General features: G+C 45.9%; 1 protein-coding gene across 1 annotated transcript in view; it reads right to left on the bottom strand.

Annotated features, from left to right (window-relative positions):
* Positions 1–6: 6 nt before the first annotated feature.
* Dennd11 (DENN domain containing 11) overlaps positions 7–27952 on the bottom strand; it is a 32175-nt gene continuing 4229 nt past the window's right edge. The window contains 8 exon segments of the mRNA XM_059256566.1: positions 7–1532; positions 2914–2982; positions 4413–4563; positions 4711–4842; positions 6121–6259; positions 12646–12799; positions 18473–18631; positions 19514–19613. Coding sequence (XP_059112549.1) covers positions 1337–1532; positions 2914–2982; positions 4413–4563; positions 4711–4842; positions 6121–6259; positions 12646–12799; positions 18473–18631; positions 19514–19613 — 1100 coding nt within the window. The 3' untranslated portion in view covers positions 7–1336.

A 27952-nucleotide genomic window follows, 5' to 3' on the forward strand; every position in this document is an offset into this window, starting at 1 on the left:
CAGCCTGGCTGCTCTTTGGCTACAGACATGGATGTTTGATGGCTAGCTAGCTATTCACATATAACGAAGGCAGGCAGGAAGAGCATAGGAGGAGAAATCATTACTGAAAATACAAAGTCTTTAAGGAGACTAGCATTGGAACTGGCTTTCTGAGTATAGTTAGCAACTGCCCTCTCATCTAATGTCTCATCTAGTAACCTAGCAGTCACAAGTTGACCCAGCCCCAAAGAACAAGGCGACTGACTGCAGGCTCCGTCCTAGACCAAAGGAAGTGGGCATGGCTGTTAGTCTGTGATTTCTTGGCAGGGGAGGCACTGTTATATTTTCCCTGTCAAATCTGTTAAGTCTATGGATCCAATTGCTTAGCCTAAGGAATGTTGTCTCTGCTAAAGATAAGTTTGTGGGAGTTTCAAACTGGTTAAAAGACTTATTCACACCACATCCCAACCTCTGAGTCGACCAGCTCGGACCCTGGCTACATTTCAGAATTCACTAGAAGTATCTGCTTCAGGACTGCAAACAGTCCCTCCAGAGAGCTCTCAGAGAAACATGAGATTTCTTCCCTTGCCTGTTTAAAGCTGTTATTCCAAGAAGATAGTCAGCCTTCAAAAGAGACTCAAATGTGAAACGAACTTGCTTGTAAGCTCCAAGGCCAGCACCAACCTTCAGAATCCACCAACCCATCCATCCCAAGGGGACTGGAATGCAGGGGGTGAGGGGGAGGGTGGTGTTATATTGCTCAGCCATCATTCCCTTACTTTCAGAAGGATCTCAAGGATTCATTCTAGCTTTCCACTTTCCCTGCCATTCTGTCAGGGACACTGTTTTCCTCCTCTGTGGTCCCTACTCCAGTCAACCTAGAAGGTGCAGACTTGCCCTATGACACATAGGTCATCCTAACCTGACCCTAGAACCTGGTGACCCTGAAAGGTCATCTGATTAGTTTCTGGTTTTAGGCCGAGGAACATCTAAGGCCACACTAGGACACGTGGTTATCTTATTCTTGTATGCAGCAAAGGACGAAGACATACAGATTTTCTCAACCGTTCATCCCAGAGTTTGACTCACTCTGACTGGCAGAACTCCTAAGACTAAATCCAAAGCGGTAGTGGAAGACAGTAGACTCCCGTGTCCAACCAGAAGCTACAAAACCCAGGTGGCCTCACCTCAGCCCAGGGCTGAGGGGGAGAAAGGAAATGGCAAACATTACATGTGGTGGAAAGTATAAACGGTCCTTTGTATCAACTTAAACCTGAAGCTGCTGAGGGCCTGGGGTGCACTCCAGGCTCTTGTCATCCGACATGAGCATCTCACCACCAGTCCTGTGGCACTCGGCTTAGGGACAACAGGGGTTGTCAATGACCAGCATGACATCGATGCCATAGGCCTCCAGCAGGTCCATGAGAAAGCTCCTGTCTCCCTGGGGGTCCAGTCCCATGCCTCGGGCATGCTCGGCTGTGAGAGTTTTGTCTTGACTGGCAGACACCTCCAATAGAGTCTGAAAAATCCGGTTATTTTGCTCTAGGAAAAACCTGCATTTCCAAGACAGGAAAGGGTGAGAAGACAAGGCAAAAAGGTCAACCAGATAACCCAAACATGCAGAGCCCAAACTTTGTAAGTCTTCCGAACTAAGTCTACCAATTTTTAAAGGGGGTGAAAGTTAACCGGTTATTAGAATGTGAATGATGTCATCAAGGAAACCATAGTTAAGAATCACCGGATGATAGAGAAATCTGTATGGATGATGGCTTGACTACTATTTTCCTGTTTTAAGCACAGCCTCCCGGAGAGGCTCCATAGACACCTTCTCTCCCTCTGTGTAATCATCAGGAAGACTGAAAACACAGAACCTGAAAAGGCAGTTCTGGACCAAGACTTCAAGCGAGAGACTGAAATGCACAGTCTTCAAGGCCCTGACTGGACCCGCTGCAGTTGGTAGCCAACAAGCCTGGCTGGAGAGCCCGGGGCTCTGCGCTGGCCTTGCGACCCTAGGTCACGGATGCTGTACACAGAATGGGAGAGCTCAGAGGAGCTGACGCAGGAACAGGGCAGTTCTGAAGCCCGCGCTGTGGAAAGGGGAGACAAGTGCCCTCACTGAGAATGACCCAGCTCCCAGCACTCGGGGTCCGCTCTCCTTGGAGCAAGAGGATACATTAAAACAGGTTTTCTAAGTCACAGCTTTACAGCCATGCTGAATGAGTAAATGAGCTGTGTTTGGAAAGGCATTCATTCAGCCATGCTGTTCTGGGGTTTGGGGCCTTCCACAGACAACAAAATGACGACTTTGTCACACCTTGACAAGACTGTGTCTGCCCATACACACAGTGTGTGTCCATTAGAAAGTGGACGCCAAAACAAGATAAACCTGTGTGAGGATGCCTCCATCAAAGCTAGGGCTTTCAGGGAGATTTGTTTCTACTTCAATTACAATTCTGCTCTGATTCTGAAACAGGACTTCCTGTGGTTGCTCGAATGCAACGGGTGTTGAAAGGAGCCAGCCCTTCCCATGGCTACTGGATCTGGAGAAAAGAGATTACCCTCGATTCAAGGGTTGAATGTCCACATGATCTCATAATACTCAGCACAAGGAACTGGTCCTTTCAAGGAGTGAGAGGGTGGAGAGATGGACAGCTATGTGATGACATCCTGGATGCAAATGTTCAACAAGTGCATGTTCAGGGTCCTCATTTTCTCTAGGACCTGCCCCGTCTCTTCAGCCACTCTGGGTTCACCCTTCTGGGTTTGCAGGACTAGGGCTACCTCTCAGGGCCTAGAGCACCGAGAGCCCCGAGAATAATAAAGGGCTTCCTCTGCGGCCGTGGGTTGCATGGGAGGGAAGCAAGGGGTCTGTCTATAGAAATTAGCACTGAAAGGATTCCCAGAGCCCCACAGCTGCTGCCCAGGCCAACTCACAGCACAAAGAGGTCTTCTTCACAAGGGTTGTAGTCTCCCTCAACTTCCTGGGAGTACAAGAGCATCTGCCTGTGAGAAGGGAGAACACGGTCAGACTCTAGTGGCTCCTGCATCCAACTACAGGACTGGCAGCAACCAAGCATCAACAATGCCCATCTCTCTCAGGAAGCCCCACCGGGCAGAGTTGGTGCCGGGCCACAGACTGGGAAAAGAACGAGCAAAGCTTGGGCTCAAACCCAGGATCTGTGGCCTGTTTTGCCAATAGTACCCCACCTTAGTCAAGTGGCTGTCTTGCCTGGCTGTGCACTGAATGGGGACTATAGGCTAACTCTTTCTCTCCTAGGATAAACAAAGAATTCAGAGTTCCACCAGACAGTGTGCATGCACCAGTTTCCTAATGGGTCCTGACTATGTAGATGCTCAATAAATGGCCATTCCAAACATATATGGGCAAATCTAAACAAGATCTTTGGGGGTTTCTGAAAGCTGGCGTTGTAACTGTTGCTTCACAGAGTTTCAGATTCTCAAGGCAATCAGAAACCACCCCTGTGTGTCTGCTACCCTGCAGTGAGGGCAGTATATGGGAATGCCAGCCTCCTAATGCACAGAACTCCCCTTGACTTCCAGCCCCTGCTCCCCGCCCCCTGCTTTTAGGAACGCTCAAGGAAAGGGGTGGCAGAGTAGGCTTTTCCTAGATTTCCCAGAGCCATCCTGCATAGGACGGTGCTGCTGACTGCCCTCCAAGTCCCTGGTCCTTATAGCACAGCACCGGCCGGGGCTGCACGCACTGGCACACACGGCGTGGGGCGTGGATACGGAGGACCAGCCAGGCTGCACGCACTGGCACACACGGCGTGGATACGGAGGACCAGCCAGGCTGCACGCACTGGCACACACGGCGTGGATACGGAGGGCCAGCCAGGCTGCACTCACTGGCACACACGGCGTGGGGCGTGGATACGGAGGACCAGCCAGGCTGCACGCACTGGCACACACGGCGTGGGGCGTGGATACGGAGGACCAGCCAGGCTGCACTCACTGGCACACACGGCGTGGGGCGTGGATACGGAGGACCAGCCAGGCTGCACGCACTGGCACACACGGCGTGGATACGGAGGACCAGCCAGGCTGCACGCACTAGCACACACGGCGTGGGGCGTGGATACGGAGGACCAGCCAGGCTGCACGCACTGGCACACACGGCGTGGATACGGAGGACCAGCCAGGCTGCACTCACTGGCACACACGGCGTGGGGCGTGGATACGGAGGACCAGCCAGGCTGCACTCACTGGCACACACGGCGTGGGGCGTGGATACGGAGGACCAGCCAGGCTGCACGCACTGGCACACACGGCGTGGATACGGAGGACCAGCCAGGCTGCACTCACTAGCACACACGGCGTGGGGCGCACTGGCACACACGGCGTGGATACGGAGGACCAGCCAGGCTGCACGCACTGGCACACACGGCGTGGATACGGAGGACCAGCCGCCTCACCTCTGCTCATTGAGCCGGCGGTACTTCTCCCGGTCTGCGCTGTTGATCTTCAGCAGGGGCTGCAGGTGGTCATGGTGTGTCTTTACATTCTGGTTATCCACGTAGACATCGTACAGCTCCCGCTTCTCCTCAAATATCTTCTCCGTGGTGCCTGTGGAGCCTAGGATTAATGAGGTAACCCCAAGGGGCCACAAAGAAAGCCACCCCAACGCTACTACAGGACCAAGAGTCCAAGAGCCTATTTCTGAGAGGAAAGGGTTTGGACACAGGGAGAGGGGGGGGAGGGCCCCGTACTTACAGGCTACATAGGACACCTCGACTTCCAGGCTCTCAATGTCAGCCACGTTCACATAGAAGAAAGGCTTCGACTCGGGGATGGTGCCCCCAATGCCAGGCAGTGACACATTGGCCAGACAACAGCAACAGTACACTGCGGGAGGGGGTCGGGGGACGGGACACAACAGAAGTGAGGAATGTTCCCTCCTATTCCCTCTCCTCCATCCACCCAAGACCAGCAGGTCAGTACCTCCCAATAGTTGGCCTACATGGAAGCTGCTACATTTTTTTTGTTTTTACCAAACCCCATATTGAGGCCTGCCCCCCCCCCCCAGTGTAGTAGTACTGAGAGATGCAGGATCTTTAAGATGGAATTACATCATAGAGGCGCCACCCCCATAAAATGTTCACTGTAGTCTGGAGACACCGAGTCAGGTATCTATCTCTAAAGTATGTTAAAATGTGAGTCTACTCATTCCCTCACGCTCTTCTTTCATATGTGATCTCTGCCACCATGGGACCTTCAGAGGATGACCAGATACCAGCATCCTTCTCTTGGACTTTCAGAACTATAAGTCCACCAAACCTCTTATGAATTCCCAGCCTCACGTTTTGCTAGGGCAATGGGAAGTTGTCTCAGGAGCTGGGAGAGGGCTTTGTTTACGCTACCTATCCTGTAACCAGGTGGTCTTGGAAAATCTTTGAGGGACCCACTGCAGAACTTTATATCCTGAAGGTCTCACCAGCAATTTATCATCGAATAGATGTTTCCTGAATTTCTCTCACTGGCCTGACTTAGACTTTGGTTCTGTTGACCTTCCCCTCCCTCAATGTCCTGGCCTGCTGGAACCTCCCATCCTCTGGTCCTCCTCTCTCCATCATCTCCTTCACTCTGCTGTCCTTACACCACTATTTGCCAACCTCTTACACCTGACACCTTCGTTCCCCACTCTCCAGGAGGTGCCATCCATCCCAAGATTACTAGATGGGCTTTACGTCACTCTCAAACCTTCTTCCCAAGCCCAACTATTCCCCACAGGTCCTGACCCAGTTATACAAGTTCCTGCTGTACACCTCCCTGGAAATGTCTCAAGCAGTACACACCCAAGTTAACTCCCCACCACTCCTCAGCACCTCATTTTGGTAGCCTCATCCTAAACTCTTTCTCAACTCTACTCCTGCATTCAGTCAAGCTGATCCAGTTTACCTCATCTCTGCTTCAGCCCAGACCCTCATCTCTCCCCAAGATACAAGGGTGACACCCCATCCGTCTTCACTGCCTCTAGACTCCACATTCTAAAATATAAATCTAACCAGAAGCCTTGATCCCACTGATATGGCCCAAACCCTTCCTAATGTGCTTAACAACCGAAGGACTAGAGCATATGTACTGGGCATTTAGGCAGAGCCCCTCACTTGGGCTCCTAGTTACCTCGGTAGCACACGACGCCCACAGGTGGGGGAGAAAATATCAGAATGCGCTTTCGGAGTAAGGCGAACTTCCAAAGAATGAGGATTTGTTCTCCAAAGAACTTAATAAACTGAGACATGCAGCCAGCCGGGTGTGTGATCTGGAAACACACAAGGGCAGGTGGATAGCTTGTTAGAGGTTGTCACTGTGAAACAGCCTTCCGTGATGAAAACTCCAAAGTACCATCAAGCATTATGATATAGTTGCCTCCACACAAAATGGTACCTGGTGGTTGATTTCTCTGATGCGTCAGCTCCCCTGACCGAATGAAGTTTGAATTTAAGAGAAGTGCAGAGGAAACGGCTAAATTTTATTATTTAAAACTCAGCAGTTTGAAAGCTGGAGAGATGGCTCAATGGCTCAGCACGCTTAATGTACAATCATGACTACAGGAGTTCAGATCACAGCACTACGTAACAGGCATCCTACAAACACCCGCAACTCCAGAACCAAGGGATCCAAGCTCTCTTCTGGTCCCTCGCATGTGTGTGCCTGTACAGGGGTTTCAAAGGCAGGAGTTTTAAAAAGTATTTACTTTTAGAAACTACCCTTGAAGATACAGTATGCCTCAATGAGAACATTCAACACAAAAACATTGAGCACCGTACATAATAAAAGGATGAGCAAACAGACTGAAACTGCAGGGACCTGGGGGCTACTGTGCACAGCAAGGTATCTGCAGTAGTCACAGGCAGGGAGGGTCCAAGGGTCTCAGGGCTACCTCTGGTATACTCCAACTGTAAACCAACTTCCTTGGAATGCTAACTGCAGGGAGCCGCCTTCCTGCAGGGCTGCCTTCTGGAAGGACTGTGCTGGGGCTCAGAGCATAAGCTTGAGAAATTACACTCCTGCCTTTGCCATTTCCTAACACAGAAGCCTGGGAAAGTGAGCCTATTTCCAGTCTGCTTTCCTAGTCCCTAAAACAGGGAGACCAGACCATGGGTTACCTCACCTGGCTTAAGAACCACCTGAGACAAAACACGAATGACTTACTAGAGCTAGGAATACCATGGCATTGAGGACACCAGTGTCACTGGCAAAACAGAGGCTTCAAACCAGATACCTGTGAGTACTTCAGAAAGCCACTTAGGTGCTTAGTTGTTGGCATAAGAGGGCTCATCTGCTATAAGAAAGGCAGGCTGGAGCAGTTCTGAAGATAGGCAGCTACCCCAAAGAACACAGTAACTTTAGCAGGCTGAGAGCTGTGGGTGACCTAAGCCCCTGCATTCTGTCTCCACTGGCTGTCCTCAAGCTTCAGAGCTTCAACGGGACTACCTAGACCAGGGATCTTCCTTTCCAAAGCAACCTGCAACCTCTACCCTGACACCATTCACCGCCCCTTGCTGCATGCAAGGCCATCCTCCACTGAGCATGACCGCTGTGACTCTTGGCCTGTTTTCTGTGCACTTCATTCGATCAGCAGGGAGAGAGGGCCTAGTTGATCAAGGCTGGTCAGATCTCTGCCAAGTCAAATGGCAGCCAGACAAGGGAGTCAGGGCACAGCCCCTCCTTCCGTCCCTTCCTTCTGTCACCTTTAGGTCCTTGACATGCATGTGCCTGCACTGCCCAGAGACCTGACCTGACGGGGGCTGTGCAAATGTGTCCCAGAGTAAGTTATTCTAAATTCTCATCTTATTTGTTCATCCGTGGATGCACAGGGCCATTAACTCAAGAACTATCCCCTGAATGGTTACTTTGTGCCAAACTACTAAGTATTCTAGTTTCAACAATGAATAAAGACACCCAGGCCCCGACTGGGACAGTTAACTGGTGGCCAAGCAGGTCAGAAAGCAGCTAGAATACAGCCTGGGGTGACAGCCTGGTGGGGAAGGGCAGCAGCTGTTGGGGTCAGATGGGAAGGTGCTCAATTGCATTCTGGGAGATGGAGACGGCTTCCTGAAGGAACTGACATCCAAGCTTCAATGCAGCGAATGAATCAGAAGGACAATGTTCTGGCAGAAGGATGAGTGTACATAAAGGCCTTGAGATGAAGGTCTGGAGAGATGGCTCGGCAGTTAAGAGCACTGACTGCTCTTCCAGAGGACCCGGGTTCGAATCCCAGTGCCTACATGGCAGCTTACAACTGTCCGTAATTCCAGAATCCAACACCCTCACACAGACATACATGGAAGGCAAAAGACCAATGCACATAAAATAAAAATAAATGAAATTATTTGCCAAGCAGTGGTGGCGCACGCCTTTAATCCCAGCACTCAGGAGGCAGAGGCAGGCAGATCTCTGTGAGCTCGAGGCCAGCCTGGTTTATAGAGCGAGTTCCAGGGCAGGTACCCAAACTACACAGAGAAACCCTGTCTCATAAAACCAAAAAGAAAAACAAAAAAAAGGGGCCTAGAAATGAGGGAATGCTGGTGCCTCAGGTCCCATACACAGGCCTGTGCCAGAAGTGAGGAGAGCAACCCCAGCTCTTCTGAGGTCAGCCACAGATCCCGTAGTCTTCCTCACCGCACCCTGCTCAGGTGCACAATGAGATGCGTGGTGCTCCCACTTTGATTGACATGTTTCTAGGTTCTGAGCTGGTTTCTCTGGGTCTTTTACAGAGAACAATAAAACTTTTCCCTTTTGAACATGTACATGATATTCCATAAAAAGCAAATGCAGTTATAACATATATGGCCAGTATCCGTGGAGGGCTGCTTCCCAAGACCCACTCCCCAGACACCAAAATCTGTGGATTTTGATCTTTTATATAAAATGAAATAATATTACCATGTAACATACACAGTTCTTCCTGTATACTTTAAATCACCTGTAGATTATTGACATACGTAATAGCCTATAAATGCCATGTGTGGTGGTTTGAAAGAAAATGGCCCCCAAAGGGGGTGGCACTATTAGGAGGTGTGGCTTTGTTGGAGGAAGTGTGTCACTGTGGAGGAAGCTTTGAGGTCTCATATATGCTCAAGATACTCCCCAGTGTTACGGACCACTTCCTGCTGCCTGCAAGATGTAGAACTCTCAGCTACTTCTCCAGCATCACGTCTGCCTACATGACGATAACGGACTAAACCTCTGAAACTGTAAGCGAGCCACCCCAGCTAAATGTTTTCCTTTATAAGAGTTGTCGTGGTCATGGTGTTTCTTCACAGCAGTAGACACCCTAACTAAGATACTATGTAATCATTGTGCAGCATTGTCTGCAGAATAACGAGGGAAAAAAAGCCTGTTATGTGTTCAGTACAGATGTGTTGCTTGACTCTGTGGAAACGGAACACAAACACAGGGCTAGGTTATACCGCCTCCAGGGCTGTCATTTTGTCCAAGCCCTTTCTGCATTATAAACAGAAGTACTGCCCTCCCTGATACCCCATACTTCACCTTGCTCTCAGGTCATATAGGTATCAGTAACCAAGTATATGTTCACTCACATTTTTCTGTCTTCACAGAAAATACACATAATATATATATTATGGTTTTGCCTGAGACTGTGATTATTCAACGAAGTATGATCATAGTAGGTACAGTTTTCTGCCCTTGTTACCCTCATACAAAATAGACCTGGTAGACTTTTCCTGTCATCATCTTATGTTCTGATTTATTATTCATAATGGCTCTTTACTATATGGACATTCTACCTATCTACTACTTGAACAGTGGTGAATTACATAGTCATATGTATATATGTACACACACACACACACAAAAAAAAATTCTGGTGTTTTCATATCTAAAGGGCAGATCCCAGCAGTGGGGCTGCTTAAACAAAAGGAACATTTATTTATTTTAATTGTTGACATGCTGTTTTCTGGAAAAGGAGACCCCCCCCCCCACTTGTATCTTCAGCCTATATAAGTACCTTTCTTTCTATCACATCTGGGAGGGTCTGACAGGTCTGTTAATGAGTTGCCTTTAATGGGGCAAAAGCCTCTTTTCTCTCCTTTTGTCCCTCTTTGCCTCTGGGGAGAGGAAGCCAGGAACATTCGGGTCAGATGTTGGCCACCTTCCCCTGGGTTTGGTGATAGCGGAGTAACATTCCTGGGGCTGACAGTGTTCAGTTCAATACACTCCCCCAATCCTTCTGATCAGCCTGTGCCCCTTACCGACTGTCTCTCAGCCACATCACAGGATCAGGAAATTCTCATGCTATGTCTCTGGGACTCCCGGACCACCTAGTCTCTTGTTATGTTCTTCTAATGGGAAGGCACGCCTTCAGGAGGGAGGGAGGGAGGGCTTCCTTCAATGCCTGGCTGCTGCTGCTGCTAACACTTCTCCAGCAGCAGTGAGCACCTCTCTCTCATCAGCTTCCAGCCTCTCTCAGCGCTCAGCACAGTTGGGCCATCCACTTAAGAAGTCCTGGCCTCAGAGGCACAGTGCTTCCCTCAAAGAGCCAAGCACAGGCTATGCAAGGACCCTCCTTCCTGCTCCCAGGGCTCTGATCCTGATGTCACTTTTCCTTGTGCCCCGGCCCTAAATATGGCAAGCAACATCGAAGGTGGCCCTGGTATTGACAGCCTTTGCAACCCCTTCTTTCTCTTGGGGAACCTAGCTTCTAAGTAAGAGACTACGGCTATGTTGCAGGCCTTTCACTTCTAGGATTTGGTTACAAAGAATTCTGACTTAATTTTGCTAAGAGTCTTTTTGCTGACCTAGATGAAGCAGACTGCCAAACTGGAATGTCCCACATGGTGGAGAACTGAGGGAAAACTCTAATAGAGGCCTTCAGTGTGGCATCCCTTAAGAAACCTGATCCTGTCAGCTCCCATATGAACTTAGGAAAATGGGTATTTGCCCAGTTGGGTCTTGTGCTGAGACTCCAACCCTGGCTGAAAGCTTAACTGACGTCTCTCATAACAGATCCTAAATCTGGGATTCAGCTAAGCCATGACTGGAGTCCTTATTCACAGAAACTCTGGGAACATATACACACACTACTTCAAGCTTTTAATCTTGAATGATTCGTTAGGCAGCAATAGCTGGCCAATACAGGGTAGAAACTATTGTCTGAGATTATTAATATAAGGGGTCACTGTGTTCTCTGCTTGCTCCTTCAGCCTTCTGACTTCTACACTACTGAGTTACTACTTGAATTACTTTTAAATACCTAACATACTCTCTTGGTTTGCTCATAAAATCTTACTTACTACTTTCTTTTTTCTTCTTATGGCCAAATGACATAAAAACTCAATCTCATTTAAGTAACTGGCTCTTGGCCCATCAGCATGTCTGTGTTCTCTTGTCCACATCTCTGCAAAAGCAGTGAAGGAGGGTAGGGAGGGGACCCTGGCTTTGGCACAGTCCTGTGTTTAGATTTTCCTGGTCTCCTAGCTATATGGCCTAAAGCACCTCACTGAACCATTCATTGATAAACCTCAATTGCTTTCAATAGGAAACAAGGATAACAAAACAAAACAAACAAAAACCCAAACAACCTTACTTTAAAAGAGTCTTGCAACAGGTATTGATAAATTAATAAATTAGCAGAATACCTAACTCATAGGATATGCTGAGAAAATAGAATCATGTTCCCCCTCCTATCCCAAGCCAACAGGTCTGGAATTAGCACCCCTTCTTTCCCACATGGCCCTAATGCTTTAGTGACCAATGCCTGTCCTGTGATTATTTGAATGGAAATGGCCCCCATAGGCTCACTGGAAGTGACACTATTAGGAAGTGTGGCCTTGTAGGAATAGGTGGCCTTGTTGGATTAGTGTTGGAGGTGGCCTTTGAGGTTTCAGAAACCCAAGTGTCTCTTTAAGGCAAGTGTCTGTCTCTTTAGGGCCAGTGTCTCCCTTCCTGCCACCACACTTCCCACCATGACAATAATGGACTAAACCTCTGAACTGTAAGCCAGCCCCAATTAAATGTTTTCCTTTATAAGAGTTGCATGGTCACAGTGTCTCTTCAAACATTAGAAATCCTAACTAAGCCTTCTCCCATAAACTCAGGCATTATTTCTTTACAAGAGGAGTCCTAATTTTCACTGAAGTATCTTGTGCCCAGCCACAGGAGGAGATGGAGAAGGAAGAGGAAGCAGAGATTCATATTCTTAGACTCTTTTATATCTTCTGAACACCTACTGCATGGCCAGATTTCTTGTTAATGTTAAGCAAACGTGCTAGTACCAATGTAAAGGATGCCACAAGATTTCCAAATAAAATAACATCAAAATAACATAGCTAAGAAATACCTTGTCTGTTCTTCAGAATCTTCATCATTAGTTCGGATGTTTGGCTTTATAATAGCAGAAGCAACCAACACAATCAAGGGCATCCTCCATCCTAGGAGTCCACCACAAGTGAGTGGTTCAGCATATATGGCTTTCTATGATTATAGAAGGCACTAGACGGCGCTAGACGGCATATTGTTTAAGGTAATTTGCCTTATGCTTAAATGAACCCAGATGCTTATATTTAACCCAATTCTATCAAAAGCAGAATTCCGTACGAGGCTGAGGCATTATTTCCTTATCATTTAAAAACTAATCTACCACAACTGTTCCCAGATATGTGAGAGAATGGCCAGCCTCACCTTCATCTCAGGGTACATGTAGCGGTGGATGGAAGGCAGCCAGTAGACGGGCGGTAAACTGCCACCCCTTCCGGGGCCAGCATGGAGAACCCCTTTCTTGTCTTCATAGAATGCAGCCAGATGAGAGTAATGTCCCGGCATCTCCAGCTGGTGGCTGTGTAACACATGTGTACAGTGAGCAGCTCTGCCCAGCACAACTGTGCATCTCTTACCCAAAGAGCTAAAGGCCCAGATGCACTCAGGAGGTCTGCACCTGGAGGTTACCTTCAAGTCCCCATTAGTATTAGACAAATTCAAACATGAGGCCTGAAACTCCTCGACGGCATGAAATACGTGCAAACGAACAGGCTGTGCTGAGTGTCTATTTCTTGAGCAAGCTATGCTGCTCTGGCCACATGTGCTTCTCAGAGCACTGTTTATTGTGGGAAGAGATAACCTGGAAGGCCACACACTCCCTGCCTACAGCTGCTTTGCTTTGTGTAGAATGTGAGCATGCTTCTGTTTGGTACTGTTATTAGTATTCCAAAGAAAGGAAAAGTAATGACTGAAGGCCACTGGGGGCTCACACTTTCACATCAAGTAATAATCCAAATGAATCAGAAACACACACACACACAGAGATGGACACACAGAGACACAGACACACACACACAGACAGACACACAGATACACACACACACACACACACACACACACACACACATGCTCCCTGCAGTCACATCCTGTGCTCAGGTCAAAAGCCTTGTCAACCATTCCCTGGATCAAGAAAATGAATGCCACTGAGGTCCTAGAGCATTTGGACAATGCAGAATCCTGCCTCCAAGCGAAGGCATCATGTTTAATGGAAACGTCAGAAGTTGACTTTTGTTCCCTCCCCAGAGCTATGCTGGAATCTCGGCCTTTACCTTGGTACCGTTCCCTCAGGACCAGTATTGGCTCTATTTGGATGATCTTCACCAAGGCGATAGGTTAAAGCCAGGTATTCTGAGGGAACTCTGATTCAGTGTGACTTAACAAGGGGAAATTCGCATACACTCGCAGGCTTAGAGTAGAAATGTGAAGATGAAGGCTGACATTGAGAGGATGCAGATGCCAAGGAACCCAGAGACGGGCAGCAAAGCACGAAGCCAGGAGAGATGTGGGAAGAAACCCTCCTGACACGGACAACTTGTTTCTGAGCCTTAGTCTCTGGAACTATGTGACAGGAAGTTTCTTTCTTCTAAGGCACCCCATGACAGATCCTGTTAGACTGTCCCAGCAAATGAATAGAAGGATGAATAAAGAGCCTTCTCAACCCTGGTTTCTTTTCCAATGACCACCAAACAATTAAAAAGAAGCTTCAGGGAGAAAAAGAGACATCATCATCGATTATAGGTGAAACAACGCTGATTACAAACAGACAACCCCTGCTCCTCCCATCCACTGACCCGCCAGGAGACTACTCCTCGCTGTAACTCAAACTGCTCAGAGTGACTGCCAGCACTCAGGGACAAGGTGAGGGCAAGAGACTTTGTGCACAAGTCTGTATTAAAAGCAGTACCATCGACTCATCATAGTACTTAAAAGAGATTACTGCTGGGCGTGGTGGTGCACACCTTTGATCCCAGCACTCGGGAGGCAGATCTCTGTGAGTTCAAGGCCACTCTGGTCTACGGAGAGAGTTCCCAGATAGCTAGGGCTGTTAAACAGAGGAACTGTGTCTCAAAAAAACTAAAAAGTGTGTGTGTGTGTGTGTGTGTGTGTGTGTGTGTGTGTGTGTGTGCATGCGCGTGCGTGCACACACGTATGTATTACTAGCTGTGTGTGACAGTATATACCTATACTCCAAGAACAGGCTAAAGAAAGAGAATCATAAATTCAAGGTCAGCCTGGATTACACAGTGGAGCCTTGCTTCCTCCCAAAGAAAAGTTTACAAAATAGTTACTAAAAGTAAGTGCCTCTCTCTAATTTTAGGGGTCTGAAAAGCTTGGATTCAGGAGGCAGTCATGTATTAGCCGTGATGACCAAGCATAAGGGTGCTTACAGCAACTGCTATCACTCTCAGAAATGCTCCTGGGCTGGACAGGAAATCCTTGGTGGCTAAGCTGTTCTGAGAAGGCAAAGGGTTGTGGGTACTCTTCAGGGAAATGTGTCCAGTTTGATGAGTAGGTAAAGTTCAAAAGTGTTTAAGATCTATTTTCCCTTAAAAGCCCATGGAGAATCTATATATTCTGTCTTAAAAGAGGTAATTTATCCAAGGTAATTTAAATAATGCACCTTCATTTTCTTTTTGCTGATTTGCTACTCATTTGCTGGTCTATCCACTCTGACTACAGTCAATGCTGTATTTGGACCAAGATTCTACAGAAAAAGTCGGTACTATGAGTCTTTTAGACAGGAAGCTAGAGACAAGGCCATGGAAACGGCTCAGCGGGTAAAGTGTTTTTCTACTAAGCCTGATCCCATTCCCACACACACAGAGAAATGTGTAGATGTAAAAAGAAAACAGCTAATGTCAGGACTCTGTCCTTAACAGCCTAAGGTATCCCTGCCTGCCAGGACAGAACAAGGCAGTAACAGACAATGTAGAACAGAAGACAGAAGCTCGGGCCTAAACAGAAATTCAGAGATGAACGTTATCCAACTGTCGTGTGGAAGCCTCAGAGTTTAAACACACTGGAGACTTTGTAATAGATCATCGAGCCATACCAACAAGAGAATGTAAAGGGTACTAGAGCAACAGAGTGCCAGCAGACAAGGTGGTTTTCAGAGATGGAGATGACGACGATGAGGTTCAATAAGGGCAGGAAAATTAAAAACTACTGCACGGAACTGCGTATCATGCCACCCATGGAAACTGTGCAAGAGTCCTGCTGTCAACAGTGGGGCTAAGTGACTCGGTGTATGCTGCTGCTATGAAGCACCTCCTGTGTGAACCAGATCAAGGATTCCCCTGTAGGAGCAGCCATGCTGGGTGGGATTCTCTTTAGGCCCACAGCCCCCTGCACTGATCAGCCACATGTGGTTATGCAGATGCCCAGGACAGAGACGGTTGCTGTTCCCTACCATCCTCTGCAGTAGTCCATCCACTGTAAGAATCAGAGATGCTCTGTCAGCTATCACACTTAGCCACTCTGGTGGAGTCCTTACTGGTCTGAACCGGTCTGTCACTGGGCTTAGTCAATACAAAAAAAAAATCAGGCATTCTCATTTACTGCTGGTTCATGGGGAAAGTACCATCACCATTCTGAAGGTGTGTCAAACATGTCAAACTGCACACGGCAGTTGGTCCCAATGATTCCATTTCTAGAAAATTGCCCTAAAGAACTGTTCTTGAATGTGAATTTACCCAAAAGATGCTCTTGTCTATAGGTGCAAAAAATAAGAAACAATCTTAAAGCCCAATGATAATGGAATGGTTAAATAAATCTTGAGTTACCTATTATGACATGCTGTAAGGTTACCAGGATAGTGTGTTCGATAATATGGGTAGAGGTCAGAGGTCAACCTTAGGAATGGTTTCTGAGGATTTTTTTTTTTTTTTTATTTTGAGTCAAGGTCTCTCACTGGCCCAGGATTTGTCTAGTAGGCTCGGATAGCTGGCTAGTGAGCCCTAGGGATCCTCCTCTCCACCTCCCCAGTGCTGGGATTATAAGCACGCACCACCACACCTGGCTTTTCTCTTCCGTGGGTTGTGGTGACTGAACTCAGATCTACAGCTGGAGAGATAGTAAAGTTAACAATTGTAGATAAAATACTAATAAGTCAGCATGGGACATCAGAAGTCAGAATAAATTTAAATGCAGATTAGGCAGTGCAGAAATTAAGTCTAGTTAACTTACACAACAGTCACTGTCCCACCCAGCCCTGACTCTTCTTTCCTCATGCCCTGTTATCAAAGTCTCATCTCTGTTCTAGCCTTTTTAATCAGCAAGGGAAAAAGATACAGAAGCTCTCAGTGTACCCATGTGAGAGCTCCTCTACTAGGGCAGAATGGAAATAGATAACTTGCTTTCTCTTGTATGAAAGAGAGAACAATATGGATATGTATTTGTATACATACATACATACATAAGTATCAATTTTAGAAGATACATGAGAAATTAATAGTGATTAATAGAGTTCTTGGATGGATAGGACAATTGGGGAAAGTCTGCTTTCTTCTTCCTTTAGTACACAGAACCTCCACAGTTTCGATGACATCACCCCTTCTGGAACTACATGTCCCCAGACTTCCTACGGTTGGGTATGGCCAGTGGCCAACAACTAGCCCACGGAATGTGCAGAAGTGATGTTGTGTTCAAGTTGTGATCTTTGCATCAGTCTCTCTCCTTCCTGGTTGAAATGTCACAGATAACAGTGAGTCACTTTCCACTGTCACACTAGGAGATGGGTAAGACGGAAGGCCCTGCTCCAGTCACCACCCACATAGGAGCCTTTCTTCCCATGTGGTCTGGGACAGCCAGGCTACAAAGCTGGGGTTCTGACTTGTTTGAGCCGCTGTACATTGGGGTCTCCTCTTTGTTACAGTAACTTAGCTTCTATCTTAACTAAAGCAGAAGTTAGTACCCAGAAAATGAGTTGCTACGGAATCAAGAACCACTGGCTTAGAAGCTGAAGAAGAGAGTGATTGAAAAATCACTGTTCAGGAAGAGAAAGCTGGTCATCTACGTTAAAATCCACTGATTTAGATCCCGTGAGGCTGGGAAAGCCAACTCCTCTGTACCCAAAAGCAGTTAAGACTCTTGCTCACTCCAGAATATTCTTGGGCAGATGGGGGGAGCCAGACAATAAGAATAAAATGTAAGATACAGGGAGTACCATGAAAATGAAGGAAAGAAGGATGGACAAAGGACATGGACTAGCTTAAAGCCCATCAACTTAAACTATGACCCAGGGGAGCTGTAGAGGTGGCTCCGTGGTTAAGAGCAATGGCTGCACAATGATGCGGACTGCAGTTCACATCCATTACTTGTATAAAAAGTCTGGCATCCTATACAACTGCAAATTAAAAGGCCAGCCTGGGCTACAAAGCAAGATTCTAACTCAAAATGAGTAAATGAATGAATGAATAAATAATGCATAGAATAAAATAGTTTATATATATACACTATATGTACACACACACACACACACACTATACACACACACTTATATATGTTGTAATTGTGACACATAAGGTCTTGCTACGTTGCTACTAATGTAAACTGAAAGCCTTTATTTCCTGGGCTAATGCACCACTGTGCCCACTTGTCAAGCATATTTTATCAAAGCACACAAATATACACAGCAGAAAGAGGCTAAAATTTTAATGGTGCTTCCAGGACTAGAGATAAAATTCACCAGCATTGTTTGAAGTTCAACTAGGTTACCTGCATTATGTTTTATATATATATATATACACATATATAGAGACTAATAATAATAATTGTAACTAATAATTTTTCTGCTTCTGTTACATATTATCCTATTACCCCAAATAATAAGTGATTTGACCCAAAACAATTTTTAAATTCCACCGGCCTACCTGGGAAAAAAGGTTAGTTTAGCAGCTGAGTGTAAACAAAGATCACGTTCATGTCTGATTAAAATAAATTTGATTAAAGTTGATGAGCGTATTAATAAAAACTGAAAGCAAATATCTTCCTCAGCTTTCATTATAGGATAAAGAATTATTTTGTAATACATTTGCTGAAAGAAAGGAGCATTGGCTGAGGCTTGACCCAGAGCCGCAGATGCCACACCTGTCCCACAGACTCCAGGTCCAGGGACTCACTGCACAGGCACCAGCTCGCAGATCCTGCTGCTTCCCCCAACACACAAAAGCCATGTCTGGAAGCCACTTACCGAACCTGGTTCTCCAGAAAGTGCATATAGCGGTAGAGCAGGGTGTAGGATGGAGAGAGGATACCCACAGACTTCATCCGTGCGCCGCGCTCCAGCTCGCTCTCCACAGGCATATTGGCAAAGCAGGCCAAGCCAAAGAAGGGCCCCTTCCGAAAATAGCTGAAATAGACCAAATATGCACTGTGGCTCCAGTTTAGGAAGAGGACATATCTTTGCTTTTTTTTTCCTTTACAATGCAATCTCGGCCCAAATAGCTATGTTCAGAGCTCCAAATAACCAAGTTCGGCTGTAAAAGAAGTCATCCAATCTCCCAGGGATTTGCCCAGGCTCCAAGACTCCAGAACTTGCCATCCCAGAGTCAAGGGCTAGAGTTAGCATGTCGTCTCTACAGGCATGTCACTCAAATGCCCACAGCCACAGACCCTGGTATCCTCTCTGGCATAACTAACGGCTTCCATGGGAGAGCGAGAACCAAGGTGATGTCCAGGCTCCTTTGGAACTCAGTCTGTTTTCTCAGCATAAATCCCGATTCTTTCAGTTCCCTGGCCTCCGACAGCATCAATGAGGCTGACACTTTACTTCTTTCCCCTTCACACACTTGGATCAGCCCTGGTTTTAGCCCAATGCAGAAATTAAAGCTACAAATTATCCTTAAAGCAATTTATCCCCTGGCTTCTCACAAAATTCACAATGTACCATTTATACAACACTAAAAACTAGCCTGCTTAAAGCTAGTATTCCAAGTTTATCATATAGATGTCTTAGGTTAAACTAAACTGAAACTCCTCTCTTACACTAAAACCAAACCTCCATGAGGGTCACACAATTGCTCAGTAATAGCAGAACCTCCACTGTAGGAACTGTCAGCTTGGGAGGGTCAGGACCCATTGCCAACTTCAGAGCTGGAACCCTTCTTGCTGGGAAACTGGATAAACACAGAATACGTACATACACTACCTGAAGACACCTCTTGATACCATGCTCTGGAGGACGTGGGAGAGGAAGGATCAAGTAGAGAAAGATGGGTTCAGAAGTACTCACATGAAATCAGACTGAACTTTATGGGACCCACTGGCCATAGACTTGAACTCAACACCTTCAAGGTCAATGTCTTGTGGTAAGCACCATTCTACCATGTTTCCTGTAGGAACAGAGGGGTCAGGTTAAAACAAACAAAAATCATTCCGAGAGAAGAGTACAGCACAACACACATTGCTTCTCAGAAAAAAAAAAAAAAATGTGCTGTTTGATCAGACTGATCCAGAACCAGTGAGGAGATAGATGCTCCTGGGCTCATCTCATCCATCTCTTGATGAACTACACCAGAAGACCAGGAGGGGGCAGTGGAGGGACCCTATCCCCTGCTTCAAATTCAGTGACCTTTGGGTGACTCCCTGTGGCTGTGCCACTCTACTCAGGTCACTCCCAAATCTTCCTCTCAAGGCTTCACTTCTCTAAGTCCAGGGAGATTTATTTATTTATTTAACCCTATGCTCCCATTTCTTCATCCTATGTTCTTACCTTGATCTCTTGAGATTGTTTTTGATCTTACAATCTATAGCCACAAGTATCTGACCAAAACAAAACAAAAACAGACAACAGCAACAAAACAAAAAACCTCATTCTCACTGACAACCTTGTGATGTTTGCTAATTCCTCAAAACCCCTCTCTTTCTCCTGATTTCTCTCACAGGATGCAATTCTGGATCTTTCCCTACTTCTCTGAGCAGTGTAGCATACCACCCCCTTTTCATCTCTCCCCAGATGTGGTCTTCTTCAAGGATCAATGATCAGTTCTTCACTTCAGGAATTTTGGGACTCAGTCACTCATAACTAATTTCTGGGTTTCTACTAAGCTAGGGGTTGGAAACATGAAGAAGAATAAGACATCATCCCTGACCACAATGGGATGAGAGTCTACCGGTAACAAGGTGACAGAGAGTAGTGAGACCAGCAGGTACAGCTCAATTGGATGACCGCTATGACAGAAAGTAGGCGACGTTTTAGAATCCAGCAACAACAGGCGTCCTCCAGATAGGGAATGAGAGCACTGAACGATTAACCACATAAGCTATGGGCAGAGAGAACATCATGGAAAAATCTGTCCTACTTTGTGCATATTCAAAATTTTCCAAAGTCAAAGAGTAAGTAACTTGCAAGAGTTCATTTTTGAGCAAACTGCTTAGCACTCCAAGTCCTATTTTTCTAGGTTTTCAAAACACCATCAACTACCTTAGCCACCACCACTTTCAGATCATCGTTTGGGTCATCAGAGAACACCTAGGCTAGTTGCAAGTCACTGCAGACAGCACAGAGGCTCATCCCTCACTCAAGAGCCCAAGGCACTTTCAAAGAATCTATTTTGGAGAAAAGAATCACAATTCTATCCAACTAATGAATTCACTGAAAACAAAAAGCATGAACAGGGAATTAAAATTCTATAAAACAGAAAAGGCTAAATTGACATTCTGACAATTGGATTAAAGATAAGAAAACATGTTCACAGGGAGTGTTAAGTTTGAGAGTCAAGGTAAGTTTCCTAAGCATCAAGTCTCCCCACATTCCTGCATTCTCTCCCTTATTATGCATGAACATCCATCTAAAATCCAAGGGATCTAACTGAGGGTCTTGTGTATATTAGACACAGTTGAGCTACATCCCTAGGCTCCACCCTACTCTTCTAAAAGTTTCTTTTACTCAATCTGAAACTACTTATAACTTGAGGAAATTTAACTTACCTAATCTCTGTACTGAAGCCTAGCTTTAAGTATAAATTATACAGCACACCAAGTTTTCCCAAAGAGAGCGTTCCTGCATAGGAAGCAAAGGAAGGTCAAGAGGCATTATGAACATTACATGCACATCAGAGTACCTCCTGAGAACCTTCCAAGTCCATTCTCTTATCCATCTTAACCATGGCCTGAATCAGCTGGCCCTTTTCAATTTTTATAAAAGCAAACAGCTATGTCTTTTGCTCATTATTTGTTCACCTATCGTGATAAGAATGTGTCCAATACATCACTTCAATCATTGGGGTGTAGCACTTTATCTCCTAAACTACTGATGCCCATTTAGGTGAGTGCTCATTAAAAGCTACGACAATTAGCACTGCTCAAACAATTCTATGCTTGCCATCTGGTAAGTGCCTGGGCTGGCTCTGGAAGGCACTCACCTGAGTAGGCTGAACTGCATGGCTCAAGACTTCCATTCAATGCATATTTCAGGTGAAAGGTGAAGGTGAATGTGAAGGAAGGGGTCACATCTGGAAGGCTGGTGTTGGGGCATCTGGTAGATTACCTGTACTGTTGGTTATCCTCACCTTCTGAGGTGGAAACAGCAGTCAGGCCTGCTGATGCTACAGACACTTTCCCCTGGACTGCCTTGAACTTCCTAAGTTAGGTGTGTTTTCTCGTCCACAAAGAACATCAACTTCTCTCTCTCTTTAAAAAAAAAAAATATTTATTTATTTTATGTACATGAGTGCTCTATCTGCATGTGCAACTTTATGCCAGAAGAGGGCATCAGATCCCACTATAGATGGTTGTGAGCCACCATGTGGTTGCTAGAATAGAACTCAGGACCTTTGGAAGAACAGCTGGTGCTCTTAACGGCTGTGCCATCTTTCCAACCCCGGACATCAACTTCTCTTATAGGACACCCATATCACCAACACTGGGGGCAACTGGCCAAGTGTGGTGGCACATGCCTTTAATCTTAGCACTTGGGAGGCAGAGGCAGGCAGATCTCTGAGTATAAGGTTAAGTTCCAGGCCAGTAAGGCTACATAGTGAGACCCTGTCTCAAAACAAAACTAGAAGCAGTGACAGACTGACCTAGGTCCCCATCCACTCCCATGAGTCCCATCTGCCTCCTCCTTCCCAAGATCACTGTCCTCCCCCACATCCACTTACCCTTTGACACTGAGCTCCACGCAGACAGCAGTCTTACACAGACTGGCTAATTAGTCCCCACATTACGTAAGATCTAGTCCCTGTGGCAATCCTTTTATACATGATGCAGTTACTGATTCTGTCTGAATCTTGACTGACACAATTCCCACATGTTCCTGTGGTTTCACTAAGGAACCTTCTAGAATCCCACAGCTATTGTGAACAGGGCTTCTCAAAAAAAAAAAAAATAAAGTACGGTATGAAACACTTTTATGGCCAGATTTTCTTAAGTTGAACGAAGACCACTATGCATATGTGTTTAATTGTAGAACTTCACCAAGTCTTTAGTATGTCGCTTTGCAATATGAAACTCAAAAAGATTGATAGTGTTTAATGTTTCCCCAAATCACTGACAATACATCTGGGTTTGTTGTTGTCTGTTTGGGGGGATTTTGATATAGGGTCTCACACTCTACCTAAACTGACCAGGAACCGACTGTGTAGCCCAATCCTCCTACCTCAGTCCAAGGACTAGAATTATAGGCATGAAGCAATATGCCTTGCAATAATTGTGTTTTTATGGAGCATTTTTCAGAGACTAATTTTATTGAAAGTCCCTTTGATGTTTTTAGAGATGCTGGTATAACAGGTACTGCAAACTGCCCCTCAATATCCATTCTTAAAACCTGCTATTTTTAGCTTAGTACAACGACTCCCAGTGAAGACTTTCTCGGCCCTTCCTGCATGTAGGTGTGGGATACAGACAGAAGTGAGACACATAGCTTCCAAAATGTGCCTGAAAGGGAAGGAACATGCTGCCCTTTTCTCTATCATGCTGCCTAGCATGAGGTGTGGATGATGTCATGATATAAGGAACAACAAAGCTATAAACCAACATGAACCCAAAGATCCGAGCCGATATTTCAATCTTTGGCAAGCTATTACATACATGAAAAAGGAATGGATCCTATCTCGATTAGACCATAGCTATTAGATGCCTGGTATTCATGAGCAAGTCCGTGTTCAACTTAATACAGCTGACCTAGAGGATAATGTCTCCATTCCTCAGCCTGGTTCTCCAGGTCCTCTACACTACAGCTCTGTGCCTGGCCAAACCTTACTGTACAGACACTGAAAGAAGCCAAGGAGGGAGGACATCCTGTCTGCTGTGCCCGATCCTTTTAGAGGGAGGCAGGCCCTTCTGGATTAGGACATCAGAAGCAGGTGGGCAGATCACGGACAGGGCAGAGGCTTCAGAATACCAGGCAGGGCCGAGTTCATTTCTGCTGACATGCTCCTTGAAGGAAAGGAAACCAGAGACAGCTCCTATTTCTCTTATCCCAGCCTAGCACACCTTAATGCCTGTCTCTCTGGCACTCTATAAGACTCTGAAAGGCTGGAGAGGAAGACTTTTGCTTGATTTTTTTTTTCTACATCCAACATAGCTCAGTGCCTAGGACAAGAGAGGAAAGGTAATGAAACCAAAACAAATGGAACAATACAGCTTTATTAGGAACAAGCATGTCTTTTAAACAGCTAATTGATGAATCAGTGGGAATTATCCTAACAGTGGTAAAAAAACATTGTGGCTATATAGGAAAAGTACCTCACTCTGAGGAAGTTCATTCTTAATTATTTAGGAGTGAGATTTAAACATCATGGCAATTTATTTTCAAATAGTTCAGGGAGTATATTTAAATCCATATAAAATCAATGCCATTTACAATGCCTGCTAAACTTGGGCCAGTGCAGCTGATTAGGGAACAATTTGAACACAAAGAAGTTCTTACTTTGTATTACAGAATCAATGTAATTCCAATTAAAAAAAAAAAGAATCCAGCTAGTCATTTAATAAATAATGACAAAATAATTCTAAAGTTGGGCAGGCGAGATGGCCCAGTGGGTAAAAGTGCTTGACCAGAACCTCTGAAACTATGAACGAAAGCCAACCTTAGTTAAGCTGTTTGTGTCAAATATTTTACTCCAGTGATGAGAAGTAACTAATAACTCAGGGACTGGATGAAAGAGCTTTTCAAATTACTTTTCACATGATTTCAACCATGAGACACACCAGAGAATGCAGAAGACTCAAGCCATGAAGAGATGAAGAACCTGTGTCTGGTGTGTGCTGGGAGCCACCCCTACCCCACTAGTATTACAGCTTTCCATCTGAGCTCAGGTAGCCCTTGTCCTAGTTCACCAGAATTCACCTGCTCAACCCTCCACCACCTGCCTCCTTAGGCAAATGAGAGGACTCCATCCTCATACAGGATTTATGTGCTTCTTATCCACCTCGTACACTGGAGACTCTCCTGCTCTTCCTACGAGGCTCTTCCTCCCCACTCCCCTCTTTCTCTTTCACTGTGACTCTGATGTTTTTGAGGGTTGTGCCCACCTCTCACTTTTCTCATGAAATGGATTTGCATTGCATGATATTTCCTAGCCGAAGTTTCTGGCACACATTATTTCATGTTATAGTGGAATTGACTATGTAAGGCTGAAGCCAATATGACAAAATGTCAACAGATGGAGACGCTATGTCAAGGATAAACAAGTTCTTTCGTTTTTTTCCCCCGAGGTTTAACCGATCTGACTACAAATCAGGGCAACAAATGAAACAGTAGAAATTCACACACACACACACACACACACACACACACACACACACACACGTCTGTCTGTCCATCCATCTGTCAATCCATCCATCCATCCATCCATCCATCCATCCATCCATCCATCCATCTTTGACTTTGCAAAACCACAATTAAGAGAAGGGACCATACCTAATGTGGAACAGGGAACTATTATGATTTGAGGTCATCTTTCTATAAAAGTATTCTGAATTGGGGACCAACTTCTATCTATAATTTGTAGAAGTGTCAAGAAAAGTGATTTTGCAAAAATGGAAATCCTTAAGGGAAAATATTTAAGGCCAGAAAAACTTTACACGGAGTACTCCCTACCTATCCCAGGCTCAGAATTCATACTGTGCTCTCAATTTCGCCAAACATCCTCACTCTATCAACAAAAACGTAGTCTGGCAGCATGGACGATCAACAAGACGTGACCTTATAAAAGAGCATCATCACAGGCCTTTCCCTTCTAACTCGCTTTCCTTCCAGCTTTGCCTCCTCCCAGCTTTTGAACCACACCGTGGGCCTGCCATCACAGGGACCAACAGGTCCTGCCTAGCCTTTCCTACAAAGACAACTTGGGGGAGGATTTCACACGGTCACCGAAGGAACCAATGTGGTGGTCTGAATTGTGTACATTCAGCCAGTCTGGTCATTCAGTAAATATTGGCGGAGCCTAACTTGGCAGCACAGTGCCCAGCGCTGAGCTCATGCAAAGGCAAACATGCTCCTATTCAAGGGAACCCGGACTAACAAATAATTGGGCTAGCCGCTTGTGTACCTTGGGGAAGCTAATGGGACTGTGGATGTACACATCGGTCTGAACTCTGCCATCCCATTGCTCCTAAGGTCAGCCTAGGGGCTCTAGGTGAGGGCCTCCCAAGCTGGTGTTTTAGAAACTCTTGAGGTAGACAAGACATAGGCAGTCCCAGACTAGGGATATACATCAATGGCAGAGCACTTACTTGGCCTTTGTGAAAGCCTGGGTTCAATTCCAGGTTCCATAGAAATAAACAAAGCTCATAAGATAGGTTGTCGCATCTATATAGGGCTGCCTCTATCTTTCAACTCTTCTGCTTACATGTGAAATAACCTTACCCCCTGAGTACTGGATGTCACAGTCCACACAGCACAGTCCACATCCTCCTAAAACTGACTTGCAAGCTGAAAAGCTCATCTCAAAATGTTTAAAGTACAGAAAAATAACAATCTTGAACCCAATGTCTTATAAGTTAGAAATTAGGCTCTTCCCTCTATTGTGAAGTCAAGTACTTCCTCTTGAGGTTTCCTGTACTGGACAGTGAGTAGCATCTTCTTACAACTCCTTTAAGCCGAAGGGTGGGTAGAGCTGTCTAACATCCCCTGAGACTTGTACGTTGGTTTTGATCTCTTCCCTCAGCTCCTCCCCATCAGTACGTACTTCTGTGCTCTAGCTTCAGCCAGGAGGTAAAAGGGATTTCTATCTCAGAGATTCAGGAAAGAGCCAGATATAGTGGCTCATATCTGTAATCCCAGCACTCAAGAGGCCAAGGTAGGAGTCTGAGGCCAACCTGGGCTATATGGTGAGTTCCAGGTCATCCTGGATTAGAGTGAGAGATCCTGCCTCAAAATAACAAAAAGGAAAAAACAGTAATAAAGGCAAGAAGCAGGAACACTGTTGGTCCCAACAACACAGTACTTGTACATAATCACTTTTTAACATGCCACTAAATCCTAGAGATAGAAGAAACTGCAAAGAATGTTTGTTTGGCCCAGTTCCTGTCCAGCCCATATCAATTGTCTTTGGGTCTTACGTATTTTGATGTAATCTTACATTGCCCTAGATGAGAACACAACCAAAACAAGAGGCAGAGACAGAATGGAGAGTTCTGAATCGGGGAAAAGATAATCCTGGCAGTTTCGAGGCAGCCATATGTCAGCCTATGGCTGAATTCCAATGCACTAATTTTACACAGGAGAAAAAAACCTTCTAGTCACAGGCCACTCACACTCACTCTGGTGTACGTCACAGCTCTAAATGTCTATTTTTCTCTTGTGTGGACTGTTGGGGAGGATCAGAGGCATGCTCCTTGAACCCCACAGTAGAGGTCCTAAGACCCAGCAGGCATACAGTAAGTGGTAGACATTGTAGTGACCACCCTTACTTTTCTCTCTGTAGATCTTCAGGAGAAGAAACTAAATTCACAACAGATGGCCACAAACTTTCCGCCTGAAAACCACAAAGCAGGTGAATCACCAACAGCTCAGGAACGTGTCTGCCAATGTGGCATTAATCAATAACCACAACTGTATTCCAATCAACCACTGACAGGTGATGGAAAACACAGAGAAAGGGCAGTGGCAGAGTTAACCCTCCTCTGTGACTTTCCGATCGCCTAGGAGAACTGACTTCCCCTTTCCGACCCCGTGAGTGGGTCATTCTTAGGACTACTGTCCATTTCCAGAACTTGCTTTCCACTGTCAAGCCCCTCCCATTTCTGCAAGGAGTCAGACGAGCTGGGCAGCACTCCAAGTTACGACTTACTTGGGCACCAGACCTAGCCCTAATCTCACAATACCTTTCCACCCGCTCTGCCTGTATTTCCATGACTGGACAGGGAATCTACAAAGTTTAAAATGAGAACTAGAGTGCGTGGGTTATTTTTTTTTTAAATAGGTTGTTATGTAGCCCAGAGTAGCCTTGAACTCTGAATTTTGGTCATGCAACACCATACCTGGCTGTAGGTGTGACTGATTGCAAATATTCCCATTTGACAGATACATGGCGGCATTCAGACGGACCAAGAGGTGTTTGCATAATATGGGCAGTGGCTGGAGGCTAAGAGAGAACAGGTGACTCATTTGTTATCGGGAAGGAACACCTTGAAAAGCTCGCCAGGTGATACGCCCTGCAACCATCTCTCTTCCCTTCTGAACCATCCCAAGGCAAACAGGCACACAGCCCTGGAAATGCCCCCA

Source organism: Peromyscus eremicus, chromosome 3 (assembly GCF_949786415.1).
Source record: "Peromyscus eremicus chromosome 3, PerEre_H2_v1, whole genome shotgun sequence".
Lineage (NCBI taxonomy): Eukaryota > Metazoa > Chordata > Mammalia > Rodentia > Cricetidae > Peromyscus > Peromyscus eremicus.